General features: G+C 44.1%; 2 protein-coding genes across 9 annotated transcripts in view; one reads left to right on the top strand and one right to left on the bottom strand.

The window, feature by feature from the left end:
* ZFYVE9 (zinc finger FYVE-type containing 9) overlaps window positions 1-1,579 on the bottom strand; it is a 119,398-nt gene extending 117,819 nt beyond the window's left edge. For 3 of the 4 annotated variants that reach the window (XM_084784538.1, XM_084784535.1, XM_084784536.1), the window contains exon 1: window positions 989-1,292. The gene's annotated coding sequence lies outside the window, so the exon portion shown is untranslated. Of the gene's footprint in view, window positions 1-988; window positions 1,293-1,554 lie in introns of those variants that run through there. The other variant, XM_084784537.1, reaches the window with a different exon arrangement.
* Window positions 998-24,919, top strand: LOC311598950 (uncharacterized protein; the record flags this gene model as incomplete). Of its 5 annotated transcripts, none has more annotated exons than XR_014779717.1 (4): window positions 998-1,578; window positions 1,888-1,962; window positions 21,249-21,353; window positions 23,653-24,919. XR_014779717.1 is itself a non-coding variant. In XM_084784570.1 (3 exons), the coding sequence occupies 3 exons, from the start codon at window positions 998-1,000 to the stop codon at window positions 23,859-23,861; spliced, it is 891 nt and encodes a 296-aa protein (XP_084640696.1). In that variant the 3' UTR covers window positions 23,862-24,919. The 5 variants fall into 5 exon arrangements, 3 of the variants coding, with proteins under 3 accessions (XP_084640696.1, XP_084640697.1, XP_084640698.1); XR_014779718.1 differs by having other exon boundaries at window positions 998-1,574; XM_084784570.1 differs by lacking the exon at window positions 1,888-1,962 and having other exon boundaries at window positions 998-1,574.
* Between the last annotated feature and the right edge of the window lie 2,613 nt (window positions 24,920-27,532).

Consider the following 27,532-nt stretch of genomic DNA (forward strand, 5'->3'; position numbering starts at 1 on the left):
TTGTTTTGCTTTGGGTTTTTTTTTTTTTTACATTATTTCCGGAACAAAACAAATCATTTTCCTTGTACAACTGATTCTGTACCTCATTTTCGGCGTGTCCTTGCTATTAGGATAATTCCCTCGACTTAAAAGCTTCTTGCCATCCGTCCCCAATTGAGTGGAACATTTTTGTACCAAGGACTGAGGCATTAAAACACATCCTGTCTCTATGAAGGTGGAAACGACATCTTCATTAAGAGATTAAAAAACAAAACAAAACCAAAAACGCTGTGAGTGCTTAGCTAGGAAACTTAGCGTGGCAAAGATGGAATGGGGGCTTTCTCCAAGGCAGACCTCCCTCGGAGGCAAGATGTAACATAAGAGGAAAGGATGAGCTAGTGGCAGGTGATGAAATTTCACCTTAAAAAAAAAAAAGACGCAAAGGGCTGTGTCTCCAGCAAGAGAGAGGCGTGAAAGCTACTCCTGGAGTATCAGGGACTCCGTTTGGGGGTGGGGGGGTGGGGGCTCGTACTCTCTGCACCTCAATAATCACCACTTCCCACCCAGGGGGTGGCTCTGCAGGTCTCAGTACGCGGCGCAGGCAAACCGAAGCTGTTTGCAAACAAGCGTTCCCCTGGCTCCCACCGGGATGTGCACGCAGGGCCCTGGGAAGGAAGGCACGCTCGGCCCCGCCCGGGACAAACGCGAAGGGCACCGGTGCGGCCGCCAGCCCCGATCTCCACGTACCCGGCCGCGCCGGAACCCAGGCCCGGGTAAGGGCTTCCCGGCAGCGCGGGGCCTAGTCGCCCCCACCCCACCCAACCCCCGAGCACCTCCAGCCTCCCGAAGGAAACCCAGGGAGAAAGGGCCGAGGCCCCGGAGCTGCGGGGTGCCCGCGGCGGCCGCAGTGGCAGGACGCTCCGCTCGCCCAGCCGGGAGAGCTGGCGCCAGGACCCCTGGGCGGCGCAAGCGGGCGAGCCCCGGACGCACCGCGGCGCGCCACGCTCACCTCCTCTCCATGGCCGGGGGGTCGTCACTCAGCCCAAAGCCTCCTCCTCAGCAGGGCTCCGCCGCCGCGAAGCCTCGCACTCCCGAGGTGGCTGCGGCGGCAGCTGCGGCTGCGGCTGCGGCGGCTCCGGCGACTGAGGCTGAGGCCCAGCGCCCGTCCAGCCGCGTCGGCTCCGGGGTCGCCTCAGCCACGCGGGTCCCGGGGGATGGGGTGAAGGGGGAGCGGTGGGAGCGCGGCCCCGGGGCGCAGGTTACGGCGGGACGACCGAGGCGCTGCGGGCGGACCGGCTCGGCGAAGCCTCGGGCGCCGCCGCGGTGGCCGCTTCAGCCGCCCGCGCCGCTGGGCCACAGCGCCCCCTGTACCCTACGTCCCGCTACGGCGCCGGGACTGCGGCGGCCGCACCGGGCACGAGCGGCAGGGAACGAGAGGCAGCGCGGCCTGGGGGTGGCGGGGGCCCCCGTGTGCCCTGCGGCCCGTGGCCCGCCCCTGACGCGGCTTCCCGGGAGCCGGAAGCCACCGGCTCCCCCACACACACACCCCACCGCACCCCGGTCAGACCCCAGCACCTTTTTCTTCCCTCCGGAAGGTATGTGAATGCTCTTGTCACTCGAACCCGCATCCGAGCGCGGGAATGTGAGGGAATCTCGGTTCGTTTCTCATGGAGACGGGAGGGGGGGGGTCCCTTTTAATCCTCTCAGTGCGTCAGTGTGAAAGGAGAGTGACCCAGAACAAATCTTTCTTTTTTTTTCTTTTTCTAAGCACATGTACAATCCCTTCCCCCAAAACAGATAAAGGAATAATCTTTGGCTTTAACTTTTTTTGGAGCTACTGTGCAGATTCACTACAGAAATTTTCTACAGAACCCCTTAACCCCTAACCCCCCCACTCCGCCCCGATAGGGAAAAAACAAAAAACGCTGACCAAGAGAAGGGAATAACCAACGGGTTGTCCTGAAATTGACAAACAACTTAAAGGTAAGAAACGAGTCACCGTTTTACTAATCTAACCCTAGCTACCACCTCTACCACCTCTATGCCACCAACCCCTTACAAAATCCTAGGTAAGACTCTGAAAGAAGGAAATTGTTGTGGGTATGTTGAGGGCTGTGCAGTCATTTTGTTTACAAGTGCCTCCTGTTTGATCTTGCCCAGCCTCTAGGGTGCTAACGTCACAACCCAAAACAAAAGACTGTGGGAAGGGAAATCGGAGAAAGAGAAAAATTTCTAAACCCCCTGAGCCCTCAAATTTCCAAAAACAGCGGGTTTTTCTCCTGTCTGTTTTGTTTTGTTTTGTTTCTGGGTGCTATACTAGACCAAGCAAGGACTTTGGTGTCACTCAGATCCCGATACCACTGGTTCCAGTTACATCATGTATAGTTTTATGACCCTGCCAAGTTATGTAATGTTTTGAACCTCTGTTTTCTCCCGCCTGCCTGCCTAGCTGGTTGTGAAGGTTAGGGATGGAAGGCGTGGCCTACGGTTCCAACTTTTGTTAATTCTGGACCGCCCTAACACTTAGTCATTCTTAGTCTCGAGATCTTACCCATCTGTTTTTATTTGTCCCACCTCACTCCCTGCACCGTGTGTGTGTGTGTGTGTGTGTGTGTGTGTGTGTGTGTGTGTGTGTGTGTGTGTGTGTGTGTTCGTTCTCCCAGCAAAAGGTCATTTTCATCATTCCTGGTCTAAGTGAAATTTGCCTGAGTTTCACTAGCGCCTTTATGTAACATCCTCCCCTGAAGAAGAGCCTGATGTACAGCATCCTTCGACATTCTGCTGCACAGCAGATATCAAAATAGAATCCGTGCATTCTTCTGCGTGAAAGTAGTGTAAGCAATCTTGCCTTACCTTAGGTTATGGCCTAATAGTAACAAATCATGAGACAATTGCATAAGGGCTTCAGGAACTGTTCAAGTAATAATTGAGCAGCCACCCAGAGAAAAATATAACCTAGCAGTTCTTTTCTCATCAATGAAAGCTGTTCCTGTGCAGCCCCAAGTCTGCCTCTGCCACATACTTCTGAGTCACATAACCAAAAAAAAAAAAAAAAAAAAAAAAAAAAAAAAAAAATCCACTATCCCTGTTTTTGTAAGGACAGAAACAGGCTCAGAAGGAAGCTGTGATTCATCCTCACATAGGAGCCTGGAGGGAGTAAAGGCTCTACTTGCAGCTTTTCTTTAGGTTGGCTGTGTTTCCTGGGGAAGTGGCGGTACCCTTTATTCCTCCAGTCTGCTATCTGAAAACAGCCTTTCCTGAAGTATTAGGAAAACACTGTGAGAATGAGTTACTACTGATAAAATTTGCTCTCTAGAATTGGGCCCTTTAATTTCGATCAATTTGGCAAGCTGACATTGGCACTGTCCTTTCCAAGCCTAGCTCACGGCCACTGCAGAAAACCTACATTTGTTTGTGGATAATCACGACATCTAGGGCGTAGCCACCCCATGAGGATGATTCATTTGTTCCCAGGACCAGTTTCTTCTTGCCTCACACTTTCTTCCCTTCTATTCATATTGTTGTTGATGGAGGGTGCTTGATAGTAGTTTGCTTTAAATCCTCTTGTCATATGCTGGCCAGGTGCCTCAGTGGGAAAAGGGCCAAGGCCAGTGATCTGAGTTCTACCTCTGGAACCCACATCGTAGAAGGAGAGAACTACATAGGAGGCATGCATGCACCCACACAGTCAGGAAATCAATCAGAAAGGGGAAAAAAAATCATTTTGTCTGCTACTATTTCATTGCATGATTGTTCCTCCCCCCTCCCTGTTTCTTTCTCATTTTATTCTCTGCTCCTGACCTCTCTCTCTTTTTTATTTTTTTGTTTTTTTTTATTTTTTTGGTTTTTTGAGACAGGGTTTCTCTGTGTAGCCTTGGCTGTCCAGGACTCCCTTTGTAGACGAGGCTGGCTTCGAACTCACAGCGATCCACCTGCTTCTGCCTCCCAAGTGCTGGGATTAAAGGCGTGCGCCACCACGCCCGGCTGCTCCTGACTCCTCTTATCGGCTTCCTTTCTTCTAACAAAGATCTCCTTTTATTGTAATCCACGTGAACTTGCTGTCAATTGTTTTGGTTATTCCACTCTCAGTTCTGCATTGATCTTCACTGCTCTCCGATGAGGTTCAGTATATCATTACTCCCATCCTGGTAGAATTCCCTACTCTTATTTTTATGCCACAGATACCTTTTAGAAAGCCAGTGTCCTAAGAATGTTTCCAAGGGAGTTTAGAATCATCTCTCATAGAATTTTCTATTACCTATGGGCAGTGGTGGTGCACACCTTTAATCCCAGCACTTGGGGAGGCAGAGGCAGGCGGATCTCTGTGAGTTCAAGGTCAGCCTGGTTTATAAATCGAGTCCAGGACAGCCAAGGCTACACAGAGAAAACCCTGTCTTAAAAACAAACAAAAATATATATTTTTTTCTTTGCTCTTTAAACTTTGAGTGAAGCCAGGCATGTTTTCATCCACCTGCATATCTGTTTATTTCAAAGGCTGAGGCAAAGGGATCACGATTGTCCCAAGAGTTGGAGCCAACGGAAGCAACATACCAATAGTCTCATCTCAATATTTTAAAGGGGCAAGGGAAGATATCCAGTGACACCATCATCTACCAGGTGCCTAGTCCAAATTCTAGGGACCGTATTTAATTGTTATCACTCACTCCTGGACATTTGGTCACTAACTAATTTCATGTCTTGCTTTTTTTTTTTTTTCCAGACAGGATCTCTCTGTGTTAGCCTTGGCTGTCCTGGACTCACTTTGTAGACCAGGCTGGCCTCGAACTCACAGCGATCCGCCCGCCTCTGCCTCCCGAGTGCTGGGATTAAAGGCGTGTGCTACCACGCCCGGCTTGGTTTTTTTTTAAATTATGTTCCTCCCTTCCAAGTCAGTGCTGCTCCTTTAATAGTTGGTAAAAAAAAAATAAATTATAAGTGTACTGAAGGGAAGAGGGAGGGAAGAGGGAAGAATAAATAAACTTTATATTTGTGTATAAGAGTATATACTGTATAAATTTTGTTGAAAGCAAAACATAAAACTCATCTGTGTTCTTTTCAGCCCTGTACTCTCCCCACTTATAACTCTTCATTGCTACAAGGTCAATACATATTTACCTGTATGCCTCCCTTATCAGACTGTGAGCCTGTGGGCGAGGCGCAGTGTTTTAATCATCTCTGTATCCCTGGAACAGTCTCAGCATGGGTACTGTGAAGCTGAACTAGATGGCTTATATCCTATCTGCTCAGTGACTTTTTAAGCCCTGCCTTCAATTTTCAGGACCTAAAATAAGAATTCCCTTTGAGACATGTAGCCCAGAACAGAACCTAGCCTGCTGCTGACAGCTGTGCTCTCTCACGTCCTCTTCCCTTAACAAATGCTGCCCAGCGTCAAACCCAAAATCCGGTGTCTAATGGAGCAGATGAAGCCCAGAGCAGGACAGAAGTCAGTTAACATTCCAAACTTCAGAAGGAACCTGGGACAGCTGGGAGCTTGTTAAGCCATCTTAGTCACTTACAATGAAGAAAGCGGCCTACAAGATGCATCAATGGTTAAAGGTACTTACGTCCAGGCCTGATGTTCTGGAATACATAGTAGAAGGGAAAAACTGGTTCCTTCAAGTCATCCCCTGACCTGTATGTGCTCTGACCTCCACACGTGATACCCCCCCCACACAAATATAATCATTTTTTAAAAACAAAGCAATTTTAGCATATATATATATATATATATACATACATACATACATACATACATATATATATATATACACGTTTTTAATATGTTGGTTGTTGGCATAAAAAAATAACCTAAAATAAAGTAAATTACATTATCTCCACAAGAAATATTGTACATCCTTAGGCTGGAAAGATGGCTCAGTGGTTAAGAGCCCTGTCTGCTCTTCCAAGGTCCTGAGTTCAATTCCCAGCAACCACATGGTGGCTCACAACCACCCATACTGAGATCTGGTGCCCTCTTCTGGTGTGCAAGCTCACATGTAGGCAGAACACTGTATAAATAATAAATAAATAAATCTTAAAAAAAGAAAAAGAAATATTGCACATCCAATTAATCTTTTTTGTAATATATGTGTGTGTGCTTGTGTGAGTTTATGTACACCACATGCATACGTACCCAAGAGGGCCAGATGGCATCCGATCACCCGCACCTGGAGTTACAGGTGGCCGTGAACTATCTCTTTTAAGTGCTGGGAACTGAACGCTGGACCTCTGCAAGAGCAGTAAGCAGATGGCCACTGAGCCCTCTCTCCAACCCCAATTAATTGTTTTTAAATTATTTTAAATGACATTGAAAACTACTCATGGTTTAATACCAAGTTGATAAAAGTATAAAATAAAAAAAATAATGTATGGTTTCAGTTGTTTTTCATATATGTATAAACTAAGTATGCTTGAAGATTCGTTTCTCTTATTCTTTTTTTTTTTAATCAGATCTTTATTTTAAACCCTGATCTACCAAGTTAGCATTTTCCACAGGTTTTACAATCGTTTGTTTAGGCGCTGCCTTTGTGGGGCCTTGGCAGCAGCCATTGCTGTCTTCTTTGATGCCTGCTTAGCCTTTTTTTGCGTCCTTGGCGGTCCCGAGCGCCTGCTCTCGCTGAGCTTTCCTAACTTCTGGTTTCTGATTCCTCTTGGCCATTCTGTCAAGCAAGAGATGCACCAGCGATGGCCCGATGGCGAGTTCTTTTCTTTTTACTTTCTTCCAATTGTCCCTTCTCTTTTCTTTTGTAGAGGACAGTCCTTTTGGAAAGGAATGCGGACTCGCATTTTGCATTAAGAAACTGGAAAACCTTCCTGGTGTAGCGCCACCCTTCGTGGTGATGCCGGGGGAAGATAGCGAAGAGCATTTCTATTATTTCTATTATTTTTAATGAATGTGTCTATGTGGGTGCCTGTGTGCCCGTCATGGGATTGTAGGTGCCCTCAGACCAGAGGTTTCAGATCCCTTAGAGGTGGAGTTAGAGGTGGTTTCCAGCCAATAGCATGCAGGCTGGGAACCGAATTCATTCCTCCGGAAGGCCAGTACAAACTCTTAACTACTAAGCCATCTCTCCAGTTCCAATATACATATATTTAGAAGAGAATAATTAAAATGATATGTGCTTGTGGGAATGTCTTACTTTATAATTTGGAATAATTTCATATTTAAAAATTGCACACAAAAAAGTACTTCCAAACGTATGTGTATTTCACCCATATCTAACCACATTTGCTTTAGCATGCTTTCTCTCTCTCTCTCTCTTTTTTCTTTTTTTAGCATGTCTACTGGTGCTGTGTTTCTGCCCTTCTGTGATGTTCCCTGAGCCTTAGGTTCAGGAGTTAGTTGCATTATAGATGTACCCATTGAAGCTGAGCACCCATATCATTTGTTCTTTGTAGTCATTATTTCCTAATCCTTTGTTCCTAAATACGTTATTGTATTTCCTCAAAGCAGTGCAGACGTGACAGATTAGAAACATTCCATTAGTGTAGTACTGTGGTCTAATCTACAAACGTACTCAAATTTTGTCAATTGTCTCTCGCTAATGTCCTTCAAAGAAAAAGAAAAGAGTTGCTGGGCATAGTGGCCCACGCCTTTAATCCCAGCACTCATAAAGCAGAGGCAGGTGGATCTCTGAGTGTGAAGCCAGCCCGGTCTATAGAGTTCCAGGACAGCCAGGGCTACACAGAGAAACCCTGTCTGGAAAAAAAAAAAAAAAAAGACAAAGAAGAAAAAGAAGGAAGAGCGTTATTGCCGGGCATGGCGGCGCACACCTTTAATCCCAGCAGTTTGGAGGCAGAGGTAGGTGGATCTGTGAATCTGAGGTCCGTCCAGCCTGGTTTATAGAGCAAGTTCCAGGCCAGACAGAGGAAAATAGTGAGACCCTGTCTCAGAAAGAGAAAAACAAAAGGAAAAGGAAAAGAGCTATTTTTATTCTGGTCTAGAATACAGTATGGAACCACACATTATAAGTAGTTGTTGGGGACCTAGACAGATGACTTAGTGCTTATATGGTTCCAAGCAACTAACATCAAAAAGCTAAAACCCACCTGTAACTCTTTTTTTAAAAACATTTATTTATCTGTGTTCTTGTGTATATAAGCACTCTATTTGCATCTATGAGTGCATGACAGAAGAGAGCATCAGACAGATGAGGGCATCAGATTTCATTATAGATGGTTGTGAGCCACGATGTGGTTGCAGGGAACTAAACTCAAGATCTCGGGATGAGCACCCAGTTCCTATGTGTACCATGGAGACAACTATGTTCATTTGTTCAAATCCAGTTCAAATCTACTGTATTTCTCTACCATTAAAAATAGCTTTTTGTCTTCTTTCTTTCTTTCTTTCTTTCTTTTACTTTTGGTTTTGAGATGGAGGTTTGTGCATATGGCGTAGGACTCTCTCAAATTCATGGCCTCAAGTGATCCTGTGCCCTCACAGTATCTGGGTTGGTTCCTTTCACTACACCCAGCTTGTAAAGTAACTATTTTTAGCTCTGTGATTAATATATATCTTTTGGAGCCAGGTGCAGTGGTGCACACCTGTAATCCCAGCACTCAGGGAGGCAGAGACAGGTGGATCTCTGTGAGTTCGAGACCAGCCTGGTCTACAAAGTGAGTCTAGGACAGCCAAGGCTACACAGAGAAACCCTGTCCCAGAAAACAAACAAACAAACAAACAAACATCTATACATACATACATACACACACATATCTTTTGTGAAGATCATTTGAGAATACCCACAGATTTTAACATTAATTGATTATTCTTGTTTGAAACAAGATTGCCGAATAATTGTCTAATTCCATCATCATTCCTTATAACCTTTTCTTCCTGCTATAGGAAGGCCTCCTAGCTATCCTCTATTTGTTTTGGGGTTTTTTGTTTTGTTTTGTTTGTTTTGGGTTTTTGTTTGTTTGGTTGGTTGTTGGTTGGTTGGTTTGGTCTGGTTTTGGTTTTTCAAGACAGGGTCTCTCTGTGTAGCCTTGGCTGTCCTGGACTAACTTTGTAGACCAGGCTGTCCTCAAACTCACAGAGATCCACCTGCCTCTGCCTCCCGAGTGCTGGGATTAAAGGGGTGTGCCACCATGCCCAGCTTCCTATGTGTTGCTTTATTAACTTTCTCACCACTTACTTTTATTTTCACTGTGCTTGGTAGCTTTCATCTGTAATCATTACTACATTATTCATTCTCACTGATACACAAGTTGTTTCAGTCCTGACTGACTTGGGTGTTCTCTTAGCATTTCTTCATTTATTAGGCTTCCCTGGCTTCTGTCCCTGGATCTCAGGTTTACTTTGTATTCTTCCAGCCTTGTGCTGGGACAGTTTGGTTTCCATAATAACACGAGTTCCATTTAGTGGAGGATGCTTTTTTTTTTTTCTTAAAGAAATGCTGGGGTTAGACATGATGACACAGAGCTGTAATCCCAGGTTCTTGTGGGACTGAGGCAGGAGGATAGTAAATTTAAGGCCAGCCTGGCTAACTCAGCAGATCCAAATGCTGAGTACCATCCCTCACTCCCTCTATGATGCCATTGTTTGCAGAGTCTTTCAATGAGGAGGGCTAGAAAAGGAACTCACAAGCTGGGCAGTGGTGGCACACACCCTTAATCCCAGCACTCGGGCGGCAGGGGCAGGCACATTGCTGTGAGTTCAAGGCCAGCCTGGTCTACAAAGTAAGTCCAGGTTAGTCAAGGCTACACAGAGAAACCCTGTCTCAAAAAACCAAAAAAAAAAAAAAAAAAAAAAAAAAAAAAAAAAAAGAAAGAAAGAAAGAAAAAGGAAAGGAAAGGAACTCACACCTCACTTTGACCTGAACATCATTTCAATTAATTAAATTACTGAGTTGTATGTGTACACATACATACATGACCATATATACATATGCCATGGTATGTGTTTTTGTAGAGGTTAGAGGACAGTTTTCAAGAGTTGGTTCTCATCTTCAGCCTTGTTGAGTCAGGGTCTTTTTTTTTTGTTTCTCCTACTGCTTCATGTACTCCACCCTAGCTGGCCCGAGAGCTTCTGGACAATTCTCCTGTTTCCATCTCTTATCTCTCTATAGGAATGCATAATTATGGATGTCTGTCACTGCATGGTTTTTGCCTAGGTTCCAGGAATTAAACCTGTGTTGATTGCCAGGAGGTAGTGTCACTCGCCTTTGATCCCAGAAGAGGCAGGTGGATCTCTGAGTTCCAGGCAAGCCTCGTCTACAGATCGAGTTCCAGGACAGCCAGGCAATAAACAAAGAAACCCCTGTCATAAACCCCCCCAACTCCCCCCAGAAAAAGGTGTGCCAATCTAAATGAACCAGTTTCTGAGTCCAGAAGCAAATGTGAGAATCCAACTGTCTCGTATAAAGTTTTGTCTTGCTTTAAAGACATTTGCAAAAATGCCTACCATAATCCAGGAAAATTAGAGTAGAGTTGGAATAGAATTTTCAAGAGACAAAGCCATCAAACTCATGGTTGGAATGGCATGGTGGGATGCAGGGGGGCGGGGACAAAAAAGGAACCAAGGGAAAAAGAGAAGTCAAGGTTGACACTTGAGTTTCTAGCTTGGGAAACTTGGTGAGTTTATTTTAGACCCAGAGCTTGAGGAGAGAGATGAAGAGCGCTATTTCAACATACCCATATATTAAGAAACTAAATTCACAGAGATGACATTCTATGTCCAAGAAGCAGCAGAGCTGAGATTCCAACCCAGGTCTGTCTAACTACAAACCTCTGTGCTGCTCAGCACTGCCACACCTCTACCCACACTCTAGAGGGAACGTGCACCAACCACTAGGGATGGGCAGACAGTGGGGACCACTTACATGAGTAACATGCCCTCTTACAAGTCAGAGTCACCAGACTAATAACGTGATAATATTTCCACAAACATAATTACTGTTATTAGCATTGTGCCCATTCTGACTCACACTGCCATCCTATGGTTCCAGTGCAAAATCCTGGCAGTGGTGGCGCATGCCTTTAATCCAGCACTTGGGAGGCAGAGGCTGGCAGACCTCTGTGGGTTCCAGGCCAGTCTGGTCAACAAAACAAGTCCAGGACAGCCATGGCTACACAGAGAAACCCTGTCTCGAAAAAGAAAAAGACTGTGGCTAGAGAGATGGCTCAGTTTAAGAAAACTGGCTGCTTTTCCAGGGGATCCAGGTTCAAGACCCAGCATGCACACGGCAGCTCGCAACTGTCTATAACTTCAGCTCCAGGGGATCTGACGCCTTCAGACACATATGCAGGTAAAACACCAATATACATAAAATAAAAATAAATCGTTAAAAAAAAAAAAGAATTCTGAGCCAGGTGGTGGTGCATACCTGTAATCCCAGCACTTGGAAAGCAGAGGCAGGTAGATCTCTGAATTTGAGGCCAGCTTGGTTTACAGAGAGAGTTCCGAGACAGCCAGGGCTAGATGGAGAAACCCTGTCTCAAAAAAAAAAATGTGTATGAGGCAGTATGGCATGTGGTATAATGGAAAGACCTTGGGGCTAGGGACTGGACGTAGACGTTCTAATGATGTGAAGGTGGGTTGGTCAGTGGAAGAGATTATTAGTGAGTCTCTGAGTTCTACTTCTGCATATCCAGTTTAGCCAGGACTCTTTTAGCCCACCAGCCTATTCTTCACTACTCGCATGTAAAAAGATAGCACAATATTGTGGGTAGCACAGTGTGCACGTTAGTACAGCACTTTAGAGTTTACAGATCTGAGCTCAGAGAACAGCATCAGGCTGCTTGAAGGGAAGGAGTCACGTATTGTGAGTTTCATCTTTTTCTCATGTGAATGGTTCAAGTTGTAAAGATTATCTAGAGGTTTAAAGCACATGGTAGGCCTTCAGTTAAGATTACTCATAGCCGGGCAGTGGTGGCACGCACGCCTGTAATCCCAGCACTCGGGAGACAGAGGCAGGCAGATCTCTCAGAGTTCAAGGCCAGCCTGGTCTACAAATCAAATTCCAGGATAGCCAAGGGTACATAGAGAAACCCTGTCTCCAAAAAACAAAAAAGACTATCCTTATCTCTGTCTCTAGCAACTCCGAAGTTTACATTTTATTTTATTTGGGGGGGGGGGGAGGCTGGGAGGGAAGGCAGAGATGGAACCCAGAAACTCATACTTGCTAGGCAAGCACGCTGTCACAGAGCTACATCTCAGACATCAATAGTTTCTTATATCCTTTCCTAGTCTCATGTACTCCCTCATTACCACAAAACCAAATAAAAAAGTTTGGTAGTCAAATGTATACCATCCAGATAATCAGCATCCTTTACAGCCTAGTGACGCACAGCCTTACTTAATAGTTGAGTAAAACTCTTGTACTGCCTTCCTGATATTCAGGGTGGGTTTTGTTTTTCCGTTTTGTTTTGTTTTGTTCCCTCCCTGGCACTCCAGAGTGAGGATGGGAAGTCAAGTGGTGTGAAACAGTTGTTAGCAGTTTAGCTAATAAAATAATCTTATCTCTAGGATTCTAACAAGTCTGTGAGGGTGGAATCATATAATTCTCATGTGGATGTGAACGCAGTTCCGTTCTACAGATGCTAAGTACTAGCCATGATCTGACACTGTAGGAACAGAGTCGGTGGAAATACTGGTTTTGAGTATGTGTGCACAAATGTGCTTTAACTAAAGAAAGGAATCATAAAATGTCCAAGATCAAAGAAATAATAGGATATTGTGAGCTCATGTTAATTCATGAGAGATGTTTTAAGTTTTTTTTTTATATTTATATTATAACGTTTTATCACCCCTCACTCTAGAGCAATGGTTCTCAACCTTCCTAACCCTTCTTTGTGTAGTCTTGCCTGTCCTGGACTCGCTTTGTAGACCAGGCTGGTCTCAAACTCACAGAGATCCGCCTGCCTCTGCCTCCCTGAATGCTGGGATTACAGGCGTGCACCACAGTGCCCGGCTCATAAAATTATTTTTGTTGCTACTTCATAACTGTAATTTTGCTGCTGTTATGAATTGTAATATATATATATTTGTGTTTTCCAATGGACTTAGGTGACCCTGTGAGGTGGTCATTCTACCCCCAGAGGGATCATGATCCACAAATGGAGAACCACTGCTCTAGAGTGCATTAGATCGTTACATCATATTCTGTGATAAAGTGTTTATCACATGATATTCACAACGCTAAATCAAATTGCATTTCAACTCACCAACTCTTTGTTCAGATTTAAGAATTTTTAAAAATTGTTTTATGTGTATCAGCGTTTTGCCTGTATCTATGTACATGCACCATATGTGTGCCTCGTACCTATGAAAGTCAGAAGAGGACGTTGGATCCCCGCTCCTGGAGTTACAGATGGTTGTAAACCACCATATGGTATTGGGGATCGAATTCAGCCCGCTACAAGAGCAGCAAGTACTCTTAACCACTGAGCAATAAAGGTTGCCTGCTCCTTTTTGTTTCGTTTGTTTGCTCTTTGCTTTAGGTAGGATGTCATGCAGCCCCAGCTGGAATTGAGCTCACTGTGCAGCTGAGGCTGTCTGGTCTTGAACTGCTCCTCCCCTTCCTGTACCTTCTGATTGCTGGGGTTTCTGCACCACTAACTCTTGGCTCAATATGGCCATTTGTAAAAGTTATGTTAAGAACATTAAATCATATAAACATGTAACTAAATTATATTTTAAAAGGTAATAAATGCATAGTGCCTTCTATGCACAGCTCTGAAATGCATGAATTTTAGCTTCCACATAACATGAATATATATATATATATTATATATATATATTAGACAATGGCTTTCTATGATAACAAAAGTATAAATCAACCAAAAATACATAAAAATTACTACCAAAATTTAAAACTGTAATGAAATCGGTACTACCAAAAACTGGCAAATGTCTTATTAATCATCTAAGCTTAGATTAAGTGATAGAGTAAGTGTTAATTGTTTTGTGTCTACTGCTATTACATTAAGAAAATAACACACAGCGGGCGTGGTGGTGCACATCTTTAATCCCAGCACTCGGGAGGCAGAGGCAGACGGATCGCTGTGAGTTCGAGGCCAGCCTGGTCTACAAAGCGAGTTTAGGACAGGCAAGGCTACACAGAGAGACCCTGTCTCAAAAAACAAAAAACAAAAAAAGAAAAGAACACACAAGAAGAAGGCTCAGTGGGTAGAGCATCTGCCGCACAGGCCTGATGACCTGCAGCCCACATAAAGACAGATGCGGTAGCTCAAGCATCTGTGGTTCCAGGGCGTGCCTATAGGAAAAGGCAGCGGAGCCAAGAGAATCACAGGACACTGGTGGGCCAGCTAGCCTTCCACGGCACTCAACAAGAGACCTGTCTGCAATCAAGGTGCAAGGCAAGGGCTAACACCCAAGGTTGTTCTCTGGCCTTCACATTCCTAAACCTTGGCAGGCACATGCCCACACTCAGCACTTACACATGCACATATACATGCATACATGCATACACACACATAATCAAGTAAATAGGTTCACAGTACTTGAAAACAAATCATTTTCAACAAGCCATTTGTATCATTCATAGATAAGTCAAGATTTCAATAGATGCCTTTGTTGTTTCATTTTTACGTTACTTATACTTAAAACACTGACCAACATTAATGTCAGAACTATGCTAGAAGAGCCAGTAGTTAAACATTTACCAGCAGCATACCACTTGCTGGAAATGATAGCAACAATCCTAGAATCTGGCATCTCTTATCATCCTACGTGTTCTGTCCTTGACACGCACCCAAGTCACAAGCTAGTGAATGGATGGATGGTCATATCAGATCATGTGCTGATCCTCTGCACTTCAACACTGCCTTCCTGGAGAGCCAGGAAAATTTGTTTTCCCTTACACCACCAGAGTAAGGACAAGTGTGAAGCCAGTTGTAACCAGATTAGCTAATAAAGTGCCCTTCTCTTGGGGTAAGTCTGTGTACCTGGCCTAGGAGGAAGAGTTAGGAGAATTAAGCCTAGGAAAAGACCTGTCAAGTGCTCTCTATCTGAGCAGACAAATAAACCATGTCTTGTTTTGGGACTTTACTCTCACTCAACTCCCAGAGGCATAGTCTTTAGCTGGGAATTAAACAGACTGGGCCCCAAGAGAGTCAGGTCTGAACTTGGCTTCCAGTCCAAAGCTCTCTCCTTGGCTTTAATCACTTGGAACATTACTCCAACCTTATCTTATTTACCCAGAGGCTCCCTGGGAGGTGAGCCAGCCATTAATAAAAAATAGGCCTTTACTTTTACATACAGCCCTTCCCAACCTACAAGGCCTTGTCCGTGCAAGATGTGTAAGCCTCTTAATGGCCTTGTATGGTGAGTAGGGAAGGGGCTAGTAAATCTATTTTTTGATGAGAAAAATGGCCTTCAAGATGTGGAGCCTATTTCAAGACCAGAACCAAGGTATGCTAACACATGTTGTGATCTGTGAAACAAGAGTATTATACCCTAGAACCAGAAGTACTTAGAATTATTATACCTATTTGCAATAAAAGTGCTCCCCATACACTTTCATTGCACCTTTGTATTAGATTTTTGAAATTGGCATGCCTTTAATCCCAGCACTCGGGAGGCAGAGGCAGGCAGATTGCTGTGAGTTCGAGGCCAGCCTGGCCTATAAAGGGAGTCTGGGATAGCTAAGGCTACACAGAGAAACCTTGCCTCAAATAAATAAATAAATAAATAAATAAATAAAAGATTTTTGAAATTGATGCTAAGCTTGCCATTAAATGAATAAGAAACCAAAGCTCAGAAAATTTAAGGAAGTCCTCCTTGGTCACACAGCAGAACTATCAGAACAGGGATTTAAATCCAGACCTCAGTTCCCATCACTCTTAAGGTAAGTGAATAGCCCCTGACGCATGAAACAGTATTTTTGTTAGATATAAATTATCTCATTAATAGCCAGGCATAGTGGCACACACCTTTAATCCTAGCACTCATGAGGCAGAAGCAGGTGGATTGCTGTGAGTTTGAGGTGAGCCTGGTCTACAAAGTGAGTCCAGGACAGCCAAGGCTACACAGAGAGACCCTGTCTTGAAAAAAAAATTATCTCGTTAATAAAGGAAGGAGAAAGAAAAGAAAGTAAAGCTATTGAGTTTCCCCCATTCAGTCATTGATAAATATTCCCTAAGAAGCACAGCTTCAGGTTGCACTAGGTACAGAGTAGGATGCATGTAAAACAGATCTGATCCCCATGTTCAAAGTCCCTATATTTACATGTGTGTGGGGTGTTACTAGTCCATCTAAGGGATTAAAAGCAACTTGTGTAAATCCTGGCATATTATCACTGAGAGAGGGAATAATGGGGACAGGGAGATCTCTGAGAGAAAATTACTCAGGAGAGTCCAGGAAAGCCTTTTTGAAGAAGTGATATATAACTTGAGACCAGAATCCAAGTCGTAATGAGGCAGAGCACAGTGTGTGCTTAAGCAGAGAAAATGGCCAGAGACGAGGCACAGAGAGGCAGGCAAGAGTCAGTCATAATCCCCTTGGGAGAGATTTGAGCTTTTTCTCTCAGCAGGAAATCTTAAAGGGTTTTCATCAAGGGAGAAACATGAACTAATTTATGTTCAAAATATCACTCTGTCCGTTGAGAGGAACGAAATTGCAGAGGCAAGGTTTGAAACAAGGCAACAAGAGGGTTCCATTGTGAGAGGGTGGCCTAGTCCACGCCCAGAGCCACGTTAGTAAGAAGGGAAAACTGTAAGTGACAAATTTGAAACACATACCAGAAATTATCCTGGGTATTATAAAATTTCTTACTTAAACTCACCCAGTGGTGTCGTTGTTGTACAGATTTTTATAGATGAAGAAGCTGAGGCTGAGAGATACAATGGCCATACTTTATATTTTCCCCTTCTTCAAAATAATGCCCTCTTGGGTAGAAAAACTCATATTCAAAACCCAAAGTAGGTTTCACGAATAGGGATCATCTGTGGTTAAAGCAACCCAGTGGAACACTCTATTTGACCCAGTTCCTCTGGATTCTAGATGGTAGAAGAAGCTTCCTTTATCTGGGTAATCTTAAAAAAAAAAAAAAAATCCAACTCAGGCCATAAAGAGATATAGCTGTAGATTGCCTGAGCTAGAAAGATCTCTTCCAGATAACTGGACACAAATGTCTCATGTCACACATGAGCAAACAAAACCTAAATTTCAAAGGGCCTGGGGGCTGCCAGAGGCACTTAGAATGAGAGAGACAAATGAGGGTTCACACCAGGTCTGTTAACATCCTGACATTGGTTCCCACAGCACTGAGCTGGGTCATTTTTGTTTTGGTTTGGTTTTTGTTTTTTTCTTCTTATTTATTTATGTTTTTAATTAATTTATTCTTGTTACATCTCTATGGTTATCCCATCCCTTGTATCCTCCCATTCTTCCCTCCCTCCCATTTCCCCCTTATTCCCCTCCCCTATGACTGTTCCTGAGGGGGATTACCTCCCCCTGTATATTGAGCTGGGTCATTTGATGGATCCAAAAGTCGTTTTTCTTTATCAAACTCTAGGTGAGGGAACTGTGGGTCTCATTTCTGTCCCTGGGCAGTTTCTTGCAGAAACACATGGTCTGTATCGTTTACATAAAGAAGGTATTAGCCCTCTATTTGATAAGGAGAGTGGGCATAACTTCGGAGGGGCTTGCTATTTCTGATTGTGTGGGATGGATCAGAACGGTTAGTTGCACAATTCCAGGTCCCTGGCACAGAGTGGATTCACCAGAACTCTTGGCTGCCTGCTGAGGTGGAGGTCTCAGGTTGAAACTGATAGCTGCTATGCTCTTCCTGCCCCCGCCCCCATGCTCTTCAGAGTGTCAGCTGATGACCAGAGGTGCCTGGGATTCAGAATCATTTCCTTCCTTGCATTCAGGGCCAAGAGCCCTGAGCCCGACCCTTGTCCCTCACATGCTACTGTTTGAATATAATTTGAGAGAGGCACCTTCCTGTCTTAAAATATCTTCCCCACCCACTGGGAGGAAGTGAGGTGTTGATGAAGGAGCAAGAGCTCTGGGTAAACAGAATTGGAGTCTCAGCCCTGTCATATCAGCAGCTTTGTGTCCTCTCCAGTCTTGTTTTTTTTTCACACTCAGTTCCTAAGGTGCTGCTCCGTCTGTAATCCCCACCAAACACTGAAAGGTTAAACGTGATTATTGATGTACTTTTAAATTTTATTTTTATTTTGGTTTCCTATACTCTTTCTCCCTTCACCCCAACACCAGATAGGAGAGAAAAGAGGTTAGTGGGGAGAAGGGGCATAGTTTTCTTTGGTTACTTCCTGATATTTAGGGTAGTCTGGTTCTTTGGGGCAATACCAACCTCTGTTGTCAGGATAGTCAGCTGCCCAGCAAATGCAGCAACAGCCTTCTCTTCCTCCTCCAGCCGTCTCCTCCAAGTGTTCTCACAGCTCTCCCTCCTCTCTCTCCCCGGGCTCTCATATTTTTTCCAACAGGTAAAAAACCACACTTCTGCACAAAGAAGTTCCCTGTTGACAGAGACCTCGTGCCCTCTCATGAGGCTGTTATCAGCTGAGGACAAACTGAAGCAGCTCCCATATCCCACACCTGGGAGTAAAACAAAACCATGTTTACATAACATAACTGAGTTTGGGGGGAGGTTTTGTTGTTGTTGTTGTTGTTGTTGTTGTTTTCCCCTAAGATAGGGTTTCTTTGTGTAGCCCTGGCTATCCAGACTTGCTTTGTAGACCCAGGCGGCCTGGAACTCACAATGATCTGCCTGCCTCTGCCTCCTGAGTGCTGGCATCATAGGTGTGCACCACCACTGCCCGACCCGTAACTGAGTTTTTAAAGAAACCAAAATTTCCAGAACATGGGATGTCTGGAAAGTGCTTGTAGAATAAAAGCATATAAACGCTTTCACTTAAAACACATTAGAAATAAACTATTAAGGGCCAGCCAGGCAGTGGTGGCACACGCCTTTAATCCCAGCACTTGAGAGGCAGAGGCAGGTGGATCACTGTGAGTTCAAGGCCAGCCTGGTCTACAAAGTGAGTTCAGGACAGCCCGGGCTACACAGAGAAACCCTGTCTCAAGAAAAAGAAAAAAGAAAAAAAAAAAAAAAGAAAAGAAAAGAAAGAAAAAAATATTAAGGGCCATATTAGTATGAATTTTTAAATGATGTGATTCTGTCCAATAGTGTGTGTGTGTGTGTGTGTGTGTGTGTGTGTGTGTGTGTGTGTGTGTGTAGACATGCCTATGCCACACAGCTTATGTGGAGCTGTGGAGCCAAGGACCACTTTCATGAGTCAGTTCTCTCAAGCCATTGTGGGTTCTGGGATTGAACTCAGATCATGAGGTTTGGGCAAGAAGCATTTTCTTCACTGAGCCATCTCACCAGCTCACAGTTTATTTTCTAAGAACCAGAATCCGATAGGAAATCTTCCCACATGCTTCATCAGTAAGTGTTCACCACATCTTTAGTCTCGTTATAGCCATACTCATTGATTGTGAGCTGCGTGAATTATCTCCGCAGGTTCTACTGAACTCGGATTCAAATGCCGCTCCAGCTTAACAATCTTCAGTGACTTCTCAACACCCTATAAAGACCAAATGTAAAGCTGTAATTGAGAACTCTTAGGGCCCAGCCTCCTTTTGCAGTCTGAAATCTCTGGTGCGGCTCTTTAAAATGTATAGGATTTAGTATCCTACTTCAGCCACTTAACGGATTTCTTCCTCTGTGACGCTATAGTAATTTCCACAGCACAGATAACATGGTAGCTTATGATAGCTACTGATGACTGCAGTTATTAGCTGCTGGTTGGTGTGTAAGGACTTGGCATTTAATCCTGACAAGAGCCTAGTGAAGTAGTTTTTATTTTAAGATAAAAAAAAAAAAATTAAACAGAGAGAGGGTTAAATAGCTGCCAAATACAACACTTATCAAATACAACAGATTTAGAACCAGAATTAGCTCAGCCCACAGTGTTAACATTGTGCTGTAAGACCTCCCCGAGGGCAGACATTTAAAAGGACTTTGCACACACTAAAGGGCTGTAAACGTTGGCTATTAATCACTGTCATCACCTCCTCGTGGATGCACAGATCTGATTACACAGCAATTTACCATTCTCAAAGGCACTTTTATAGCTGCGCTTTTGACCACGTTGTTATTTTCTGTCCTAGATGTTCTTATTTCCCTCCTTAAATATATTTCTCTTCCTCTAGAGTCAGGTAGAGTATAGGTCTCATCTGCCCAGTGAGGTTTTATAACACAGCATAACCCTCACCATCCTAGGGCAGGTGTGAAGACTTCTCTTGTCCTCTTCACTCAGTTAATGTTCACTAGTTTTTTTTGTTTTGTTTTGTTTTGTTTCTGGTTTTGGTTTTGGATTTTGGTTTTTCAAGACAGGGTTTCTCTTTGTAGCCCTGGACTCACTTTGTAGACCAGGCTGGCCTGGAACTCATAGAGATTCGCCTACCTCTGCCTCCCGAGTTCTGGGACTACAGGTGTGCACCACCATACCTGACTCTAATTTCTGAACTCTTTTCTCCTAAATAATTTCCATGAAACCAATCAGCAGAGTCCTCTGTTGTCTCAAGAAAAACCCTTGTGTAGACACAGGACAGACAGCAGTGTAATGCAAGCCATGTCCAACAGGTGGCACAGCAGTCATGATCACAGTAGCCCCAGAAGGGGCAGATAGTAATAACTGATATTTGCACACTATTCACAAAGCCCAGACAGTCTCCTCAGGCAGTCTTACCCACATCTTGAAGGGAAATAGGAGACTTTTCAAACATCAGAATCTTTTCACGGGGTGAGTTGAATTCAAGAGTCCAACAGAAAGGCCTTGGAGCTCCTTTTAAGTTAGCTCATTCCTTGCAAGTGTGCGAACTATAGCACTGGGGACTTCAATTCTTTAAAGTTTTCAAATCTTAAGTATTTAGGTGTGTGTGTTGGGGGAAGACATGGGAAATATCTTACTTCATCTTTACTTTAGAGTAAAAAGTTCCAAATGTGTTCTTCTGGAAGTGGGAGCTTTTGAAACCGTGGCCTAATATTTAGCCCTGCTCACCTACAATTTTCAGCCCTTCTGCCTCTTGCCTTCTGGTTGCTGGGATTACCTACATGAGACACTATGACAGGCCTCAATATTTGAGACAAGGTCTTACTATGTAGCCCTTACTGGCCTGGAACTTGCTATGTAGACCAGGCTGGCTTCAGACTCACAGAGAACCATTTGCCTCTGCTTCCTGAGTGTTGGGATCAAAGGTATGTACAACCACTATGCTCACTGATAAATTCTTGTGTTTGTTTGTTTGTTTGTTTGTTTGGTGTTTTCAGACAGATTATTATGTATCCAAGGCTGGCCTCAAACTCCCTTTGTAACCAAGGATGACCTTGAACTCCAGATCCCCCTCTTCCACGTCTCCAGTGCTGGGATTACAGGTATGTGCCATTACTCCCAACCTGTCATAGTACTAGAAATGGAACCCAGGGCTACTTTCACAATAGGGTTCAGGCTCCAGTACTGGGGAGGGAGCATTAAAATACAGTAATTATGCCAACACCTAACATTTACATGCAGGCTTCATTTGAAACGCTTCGCTGGCACTAGTGTTATTACTACCTCGGGGGAATTTCACGTCAGCCCCGGTTCACAGATGAGGACACTGAGGTTAAGTAGATTCCCAAAGGTCATACATGTGAGAAGCACAGAAGCGCGACCCAACTATAAGTAGTCTGGTTCCAGGGCATGAGCTCTTAACCACCGTGATAAGTGCTTCTTGATTCTTGGATTCCATTAGCACATATTGGGCTGGTCCAGTAGAACCTGGAGTTGCCATAAAGCAAACGATAGCTCAGAAGCAGTGCCTTGGGTTTCAGGAAGAGAGGATGAGACACGCACATAGATAGGAACTGGAGCTTTAAAAAAATAATTCATTTGTGAAATTAGAAGAGCTCAGTTTAATCTTAGTAATTGAAGTGCAAGAGGCTGTTACTAAAACTTTAGGCTCAACTCTGAAACTTCAGATGTAGTTCCAGTCATGGAATTAACATTTTCTAGAGTAAAGCCTAAGTTCCTATGGCAGAACTTTAGTTTTTTTTTTTTGAGAGTAGAGCTTTGAGTTTTAATAGTGTAATTCTGGGAGAGTAAGGTTTTAACTGTCAAATCTGGAATTATTGGGGTCCTCAGCCTCAAGATTTGAAATTGGGAGTCCAGTAACGAAATATGAGATTGCAGTAGTAGAACGTAAGCTCCAATAAGATGATCTTGGCTACATAGACTACAGTGTGGTGGATGTGTGGTTCCAAGAATAGAGCCTGGAGCTCTAATGGTAGAATCTTAAGCCTTGATAACAGAACTTAAAGTTATTAGGAAGTTAAAAGCCAAAGTTTAGGTTCTAGAGTCTGGACTGGAGACAAGTGAGATGGTTAAACAGATGAAGAAAGGTTTTAGTTAGTACCAGCCCTGGTTGGCCTGAGTTTCATCCCTGGGTCCTACAGGGTGGAATGAGAGAATCAGCTCCTAGCAACTTGCCCTCCGACCACCACATGAATGCTGTGGCACACGTGAACCATGCTCTAACCAAATCAATGTAATGTAGGCATTTTTAAAATACTAGAAGTTAGAATTCCAAAAGCAGCACTTGCTGCTCTTTTAGAGTTCCCTGACCCACGAGCATCTGTAACTCTGGTTGTAGGGCATCCAACGCCTGCTTCTGGCCTTTAAATGCACCAGGAAAACATGTGGTGCACACGCACACATGCAAATAAAACACTCATGCGTATAAAATATTTGTAATTGACATCTCAAAAATAGTGGAATCTGGGCTGGAGAGATGGCTCAGAGGTTAAAAGCACCACCTGCTCTTCCAGAGGACCAGAGTTCAATTCCCAGCAACCACGTGGTGGCTCACAACCATCTATAATGAGATTTTGGTGCCTTCTTCTGGGCTCCAGGCATAAAGCAGTTGTACACATTAAATAAATAAATAACTAAATATCTAAAAAAAAAAAATAGTGGAATCTGTTCAATGGGAGAATATAAGACTTCCAGAATAGAATATGGAGTTCAGTAAATGACTGCAATCCTAAAGAAGCACCTATGGCCCAACTGAATAGTTTGCATAGAATTTTATTAGAATATGCACTATTGCTAATAGAATTAAGACTTCTCAGAGTAGATCTGAGAAATCCAACATTAGAATTTGGTGTTTTATTCCAGTAGAATAATCCAAAGTTCCAGTTGGACAAGAATTTGGAATTATGGGTTGGCAAGATAGCTCTACAGATAGCCATCAAGCCTGACTACCAGTTTGATCCCTATGACCCCCTGTAGAGCTTCCTTTACTGTGGCTATGGCAGAGATAGGAGATGGCATTCGGCCCACCCCTTCAAGCTGAGGCATCCTGCTGCTGCCCCAAGCCTTCCTGCCTCAGCAGCCAAGAAGCCTGACACCCCAAGCCACGATGGTGGGCACCCGATGCATCTCCCCACCCTACCCCACCCCCTCCCACACAGCCCTGCCAAGAGCTGTGCCTACCTTCTGAGCAGCAGGCACTAAAGCTTTAAGTGGCGAGCTGCCAGCCCCTCCTTCCTGCCTCAGCATTGCTAGCCCCGCCTTCCCACCTCAGCGCTGTCAGCTCTCCTTCTCACTCTGGGGCTGTGGAGGCAGGAGGAGATAAAATGTTGGCTCCTGTTAGCTCCTCAGTGGAACTATACGTGTTGACTTTTCCTGCCTCAGCCTACTGCTACGATAGGAGCCAACAACTTTCCTGCCTCAGAACGCCCACTGCTGCGGTGGGAGCTGTCCATGATGACGACAACCTTTCCTGCTTCAGCCTTCGGGGAGCAGCATCTCCTCTTTTTAGTCTCTGTCAGCTGTTCATGCCGCAGGGAAAAGCTTCACTGCCGTGGACTCTTTGTAGATTTTGTAAACTTTGTACTTTGTAAGCTTAATAACCCCTCAAGGAAAAAAGCGGCCAGACCCCTGCCTGAGAAGGCTCCAGCAGCTCAGCTCCTCCCCCAGACTTCTGTAACTGTCCTCTCCAGGCCCTCGGTAAAACTCACTCCAGATTATGCTAATTTGAGGTGAAAAGTCTGGACAGAAACTCACCAATCACTGAGCAAGAGAAATTACCAACCCCCTAAGTGTCCCACTAAAACCCACCAATCCCTGAATAGGAAAGCACACTAATCCCTGAGCTCCCCAAACTCAGCATTTAAAATTTCACCAATCCTGCCCTAGAAAGCTCCATCCCCCCATCCCCCCCCCACAAGAAATCCTATATAAAGGCTGTGTCTGCCCAGTTCCCTGCTGCCTTCTCCTGGGAACAGAGGGCAGCCACTCTTGCGTTCCTCCTTCTCTCCTAGATTCATCCCTCCAAAAAAAAAAAAAATCTCTTTTAATAGATATACTGCCTGGTGTGACTTTCTCATTGGAGGAAGAAAAGAAGAGAAGACGCTGGAGAAGGAGCGAAGCTCAGGCTCCTCAGCTCCTCAGGGCTTGGGGACATGCTCCCCTGGGAGCTGCAGTGTCTCTGCAGAGGAGGCCTCCTCTCAGAACCCTGTGGTTCCCTGGGCTTCCGTGTCCTAGGATGTCTTTCCTCAGAGCCGTGTGGCTCCTGGGCTTCCGAGTCCCATGATACACTTTCATCCAAGTACCAGGAAGGACAAACCAAAACAACAACACTCCACACATGTGCTCTCTCTGTGTGTCTGTCTCTCTCTTTCTCACTTGTACTAATAAGTAATTTTCTTTGTTTGATTTGGTTTTTCAAGACAGGGTTTCCCTGTGTAGACCTGGCTGGTCTCAAACTCAAAAAGACCCTCCTGCCTCTGTTTCCTAAGAGCTGGGATTAAAGGCATGTGCTACCACTGCTCAGCAATTTTTTTTTTAACTTGGAATTAATGATAGTGGTTTTATTTTTTTCCTTCTCAGTTTTCAGTGTTTATCCTGAACCAGTACTGGATTTGTTGTGTCTCCTTATTATTATTATTATTATTTCTTTTTTTAAAAAGAGTTTTCTGTTCAGTGAAGGGAGATTCCAAACCAGAGAGTAGGAGCTGTATTGCCACTTTCAAAATCAGGCAGAATTGAAATGGAACCTTTCAATGTTTGTGAATGCTGATGAAGGCAACCTTCCACTCCATGAGCCATGATATCAGGCCTGCTACATGCTAAGGGGGTCCCTCCAGGAGGAAATCTGCCCTTATCCTGAAAAGTTAGTGGTTAGTACAGCTATACAAGTTGTAAGGAATGTGGTCCACAGCTAGAATGCATGGGCTGGAAGAAAGATCTGTGTAGGCTGTATAGACAGGATCCACAGTGGAGGCACGCTGAAGGGTGGGGAGAATTTAAATAGACAGTAGGGCACTGCTGATGGGGGAACACTCAAATGAAACCGTGGAAACAGGACCCAGCATTGCATACACCAGCAGTTTCTGTCAGCAAAGAAACATTATTGAGCTCCAGGGTCAATGTAAGATCTTTACAGACAGCGCAAGTAGTGCTTTCAGCCTCTGAGGAGACAGAAAAAACAATTATGGGCAGAGAAAGGGGAAGACAGAGGGTACAGAGGACATAGGCTCAATGTATAAAACGTATGTGTATGAATATGTCCTTATATAACACAGTCTCGTGTACAATGAATATACACAATGAAAAAAAAGTTGAGGTTTTTTGTTTGCTTGTTTCTTTCTTTCTGAGACAGGGTTTCTTCTGTGTAGTTTTCCTGGAACTTGCTCTGTAGGCCAGGCTGGCCTTGAACTCAGAAACTGGCCTGCGTCTGCCTCCTGAGTTCTGTGATTCTCCCTGAGTCCTGGGATTTAAGGTGTGTGTTGCCATCACCTGGTGAAAATTTTAATCTTTATAAGTACACCTGTCCAAAAATTTACAATGACTTAGATTTATACAGATCTGAGCCTGAAAAGTAGTAGGCCTACTGATTAACTAACTTGTGATGTAGGTAAACCCTTTTGTTTTTTATCTTTTGTATCTTTGAGTCCATCTGTTTATACAAAGAGACTAATAGTACCTTCCTTAAGGAGTAGTATGAACATTCATGAACACAGTATGCATGTGCATGTGTATGTATGTGTGTGTATTACATAAGCACATGATAGTTATTATTTCTCATTCAAATAGAATTACAAAGTATTATAAGGATACAAAGGAAGAGCTAGAGAGATGGCTCATTGGTTAAGAGTGTTTGCTGTTTTTGCAGAGGAACCCAAATTTGGTTCTGAGAACTTATGTCAGGTAGCCCACAACTGCCTATATATAACGCCAGTCCCAGGGGATCCAACACCCACTTCTGGTCCCTGTGGCCACCCAAATGCATATGTACACACTTATACACAGATATACCACATACACAAAAATGTTAAAACAAGTCAATATTTTTTTTTTCAAATGGGGTTAGAGGAATGGCTCCAACTTGCTGCTCTTCCAGAAGACCTGAGTTTGGTTTCCAGCACCCATGATGGGCAACTCATAACCACATTAACTTTAACTCAAGGGGATATGATAACCTCTTCTGACCTATATAAGTGCCACATGCATATATAAATTTAAACAATAATTCTAAAAGGGGAGAGGCTGGAGAAACATCTCAGAGGTTAAGAGCACTGGCTGTTCTTCCAGTGGCCCTAGGTTTGAATCTCATAACAGCTAGCAGCCATCTGCAACTGTAGTCCCAGGAGATCCAACACCACCTTTTGGCCTCCACAGGCACTGCATTAGCATGGCGCACAGACATGCATGCAGGTAAAACAAACATAAATAAATATATAAGTAAAAAAAAAATACTTTTTGAAAGAATGCAGCTGGGCATGATAACGCATGGCATTAATCTTGGCACTTGGGAAGCGGAGGCAGGTGCGTCTCTGTGAGTTCCAGGATAGCCTAGTCTGCATAGCTAGCTATAGGGTTAACCAACGTGACGGGTGAGATTCTACTCCGACAAGCTGTCTGATTAACCCTGCAGCAGTGGTGGACATTCCTCTGTCCCTGATGAGGGTAACACACTATCACTGTCTACTTCTCCTGGTTTTACAACTACCAATAAAAATTTTCTCCTTAATTGTCCTTTTCTCTTGTTTGTGGCTTCCACCCTCTCTGTTTATCTATAAAAGTTTCTTTTGACATCAATTGCTGATTACATCATTTAGTGAAGTTTTGCCTATTCAGGGCTTCACAATGCGATGAGCATTCATAATGTTAATAGTAACAGAGATGGCCCTTTCCTGCTAAGGATGACCTCATACAACTAAGTGAGACCAAGTGTATGAAATTCAGTGAATACTCAGCAAAGTTCTTAGTGGCCCTGTTTTAAGGCGATGTGGCAGAGGGTGGTAGATCAGGGTACCAGTGGCCTCCATATACACACAGGCATTTACACCTGCACACACGTGTGTGTACCATGCACATGTACACGTGTTTTGTGTGGTACTTGGAATCACAACCAGTGCACGCACTTCATCACTGTGCCACATCTCCAGCCTTTAAGTTTGTCTATTTATTCTTTCCTTTTTGTTAGTCAGCATCAGAGTTTCTTCCTTTTTAGAGAAACCTGTATCCCTCTTCCTGAGCAGACGATGCTTCTTCTTTCCTCTGGGAAGAT

This window comes from Acomys minous (genome assembly GCF_964271855.1).
Source record: "Acomys minous genome assembly, chromosome: 6".
In the NCBI taxonomy this organism is placed as follows: Eukaryota; Metazoa; Chordata; class Mammalia; order Rodentia; family Muridae; genus Acomys; species Acomys minous.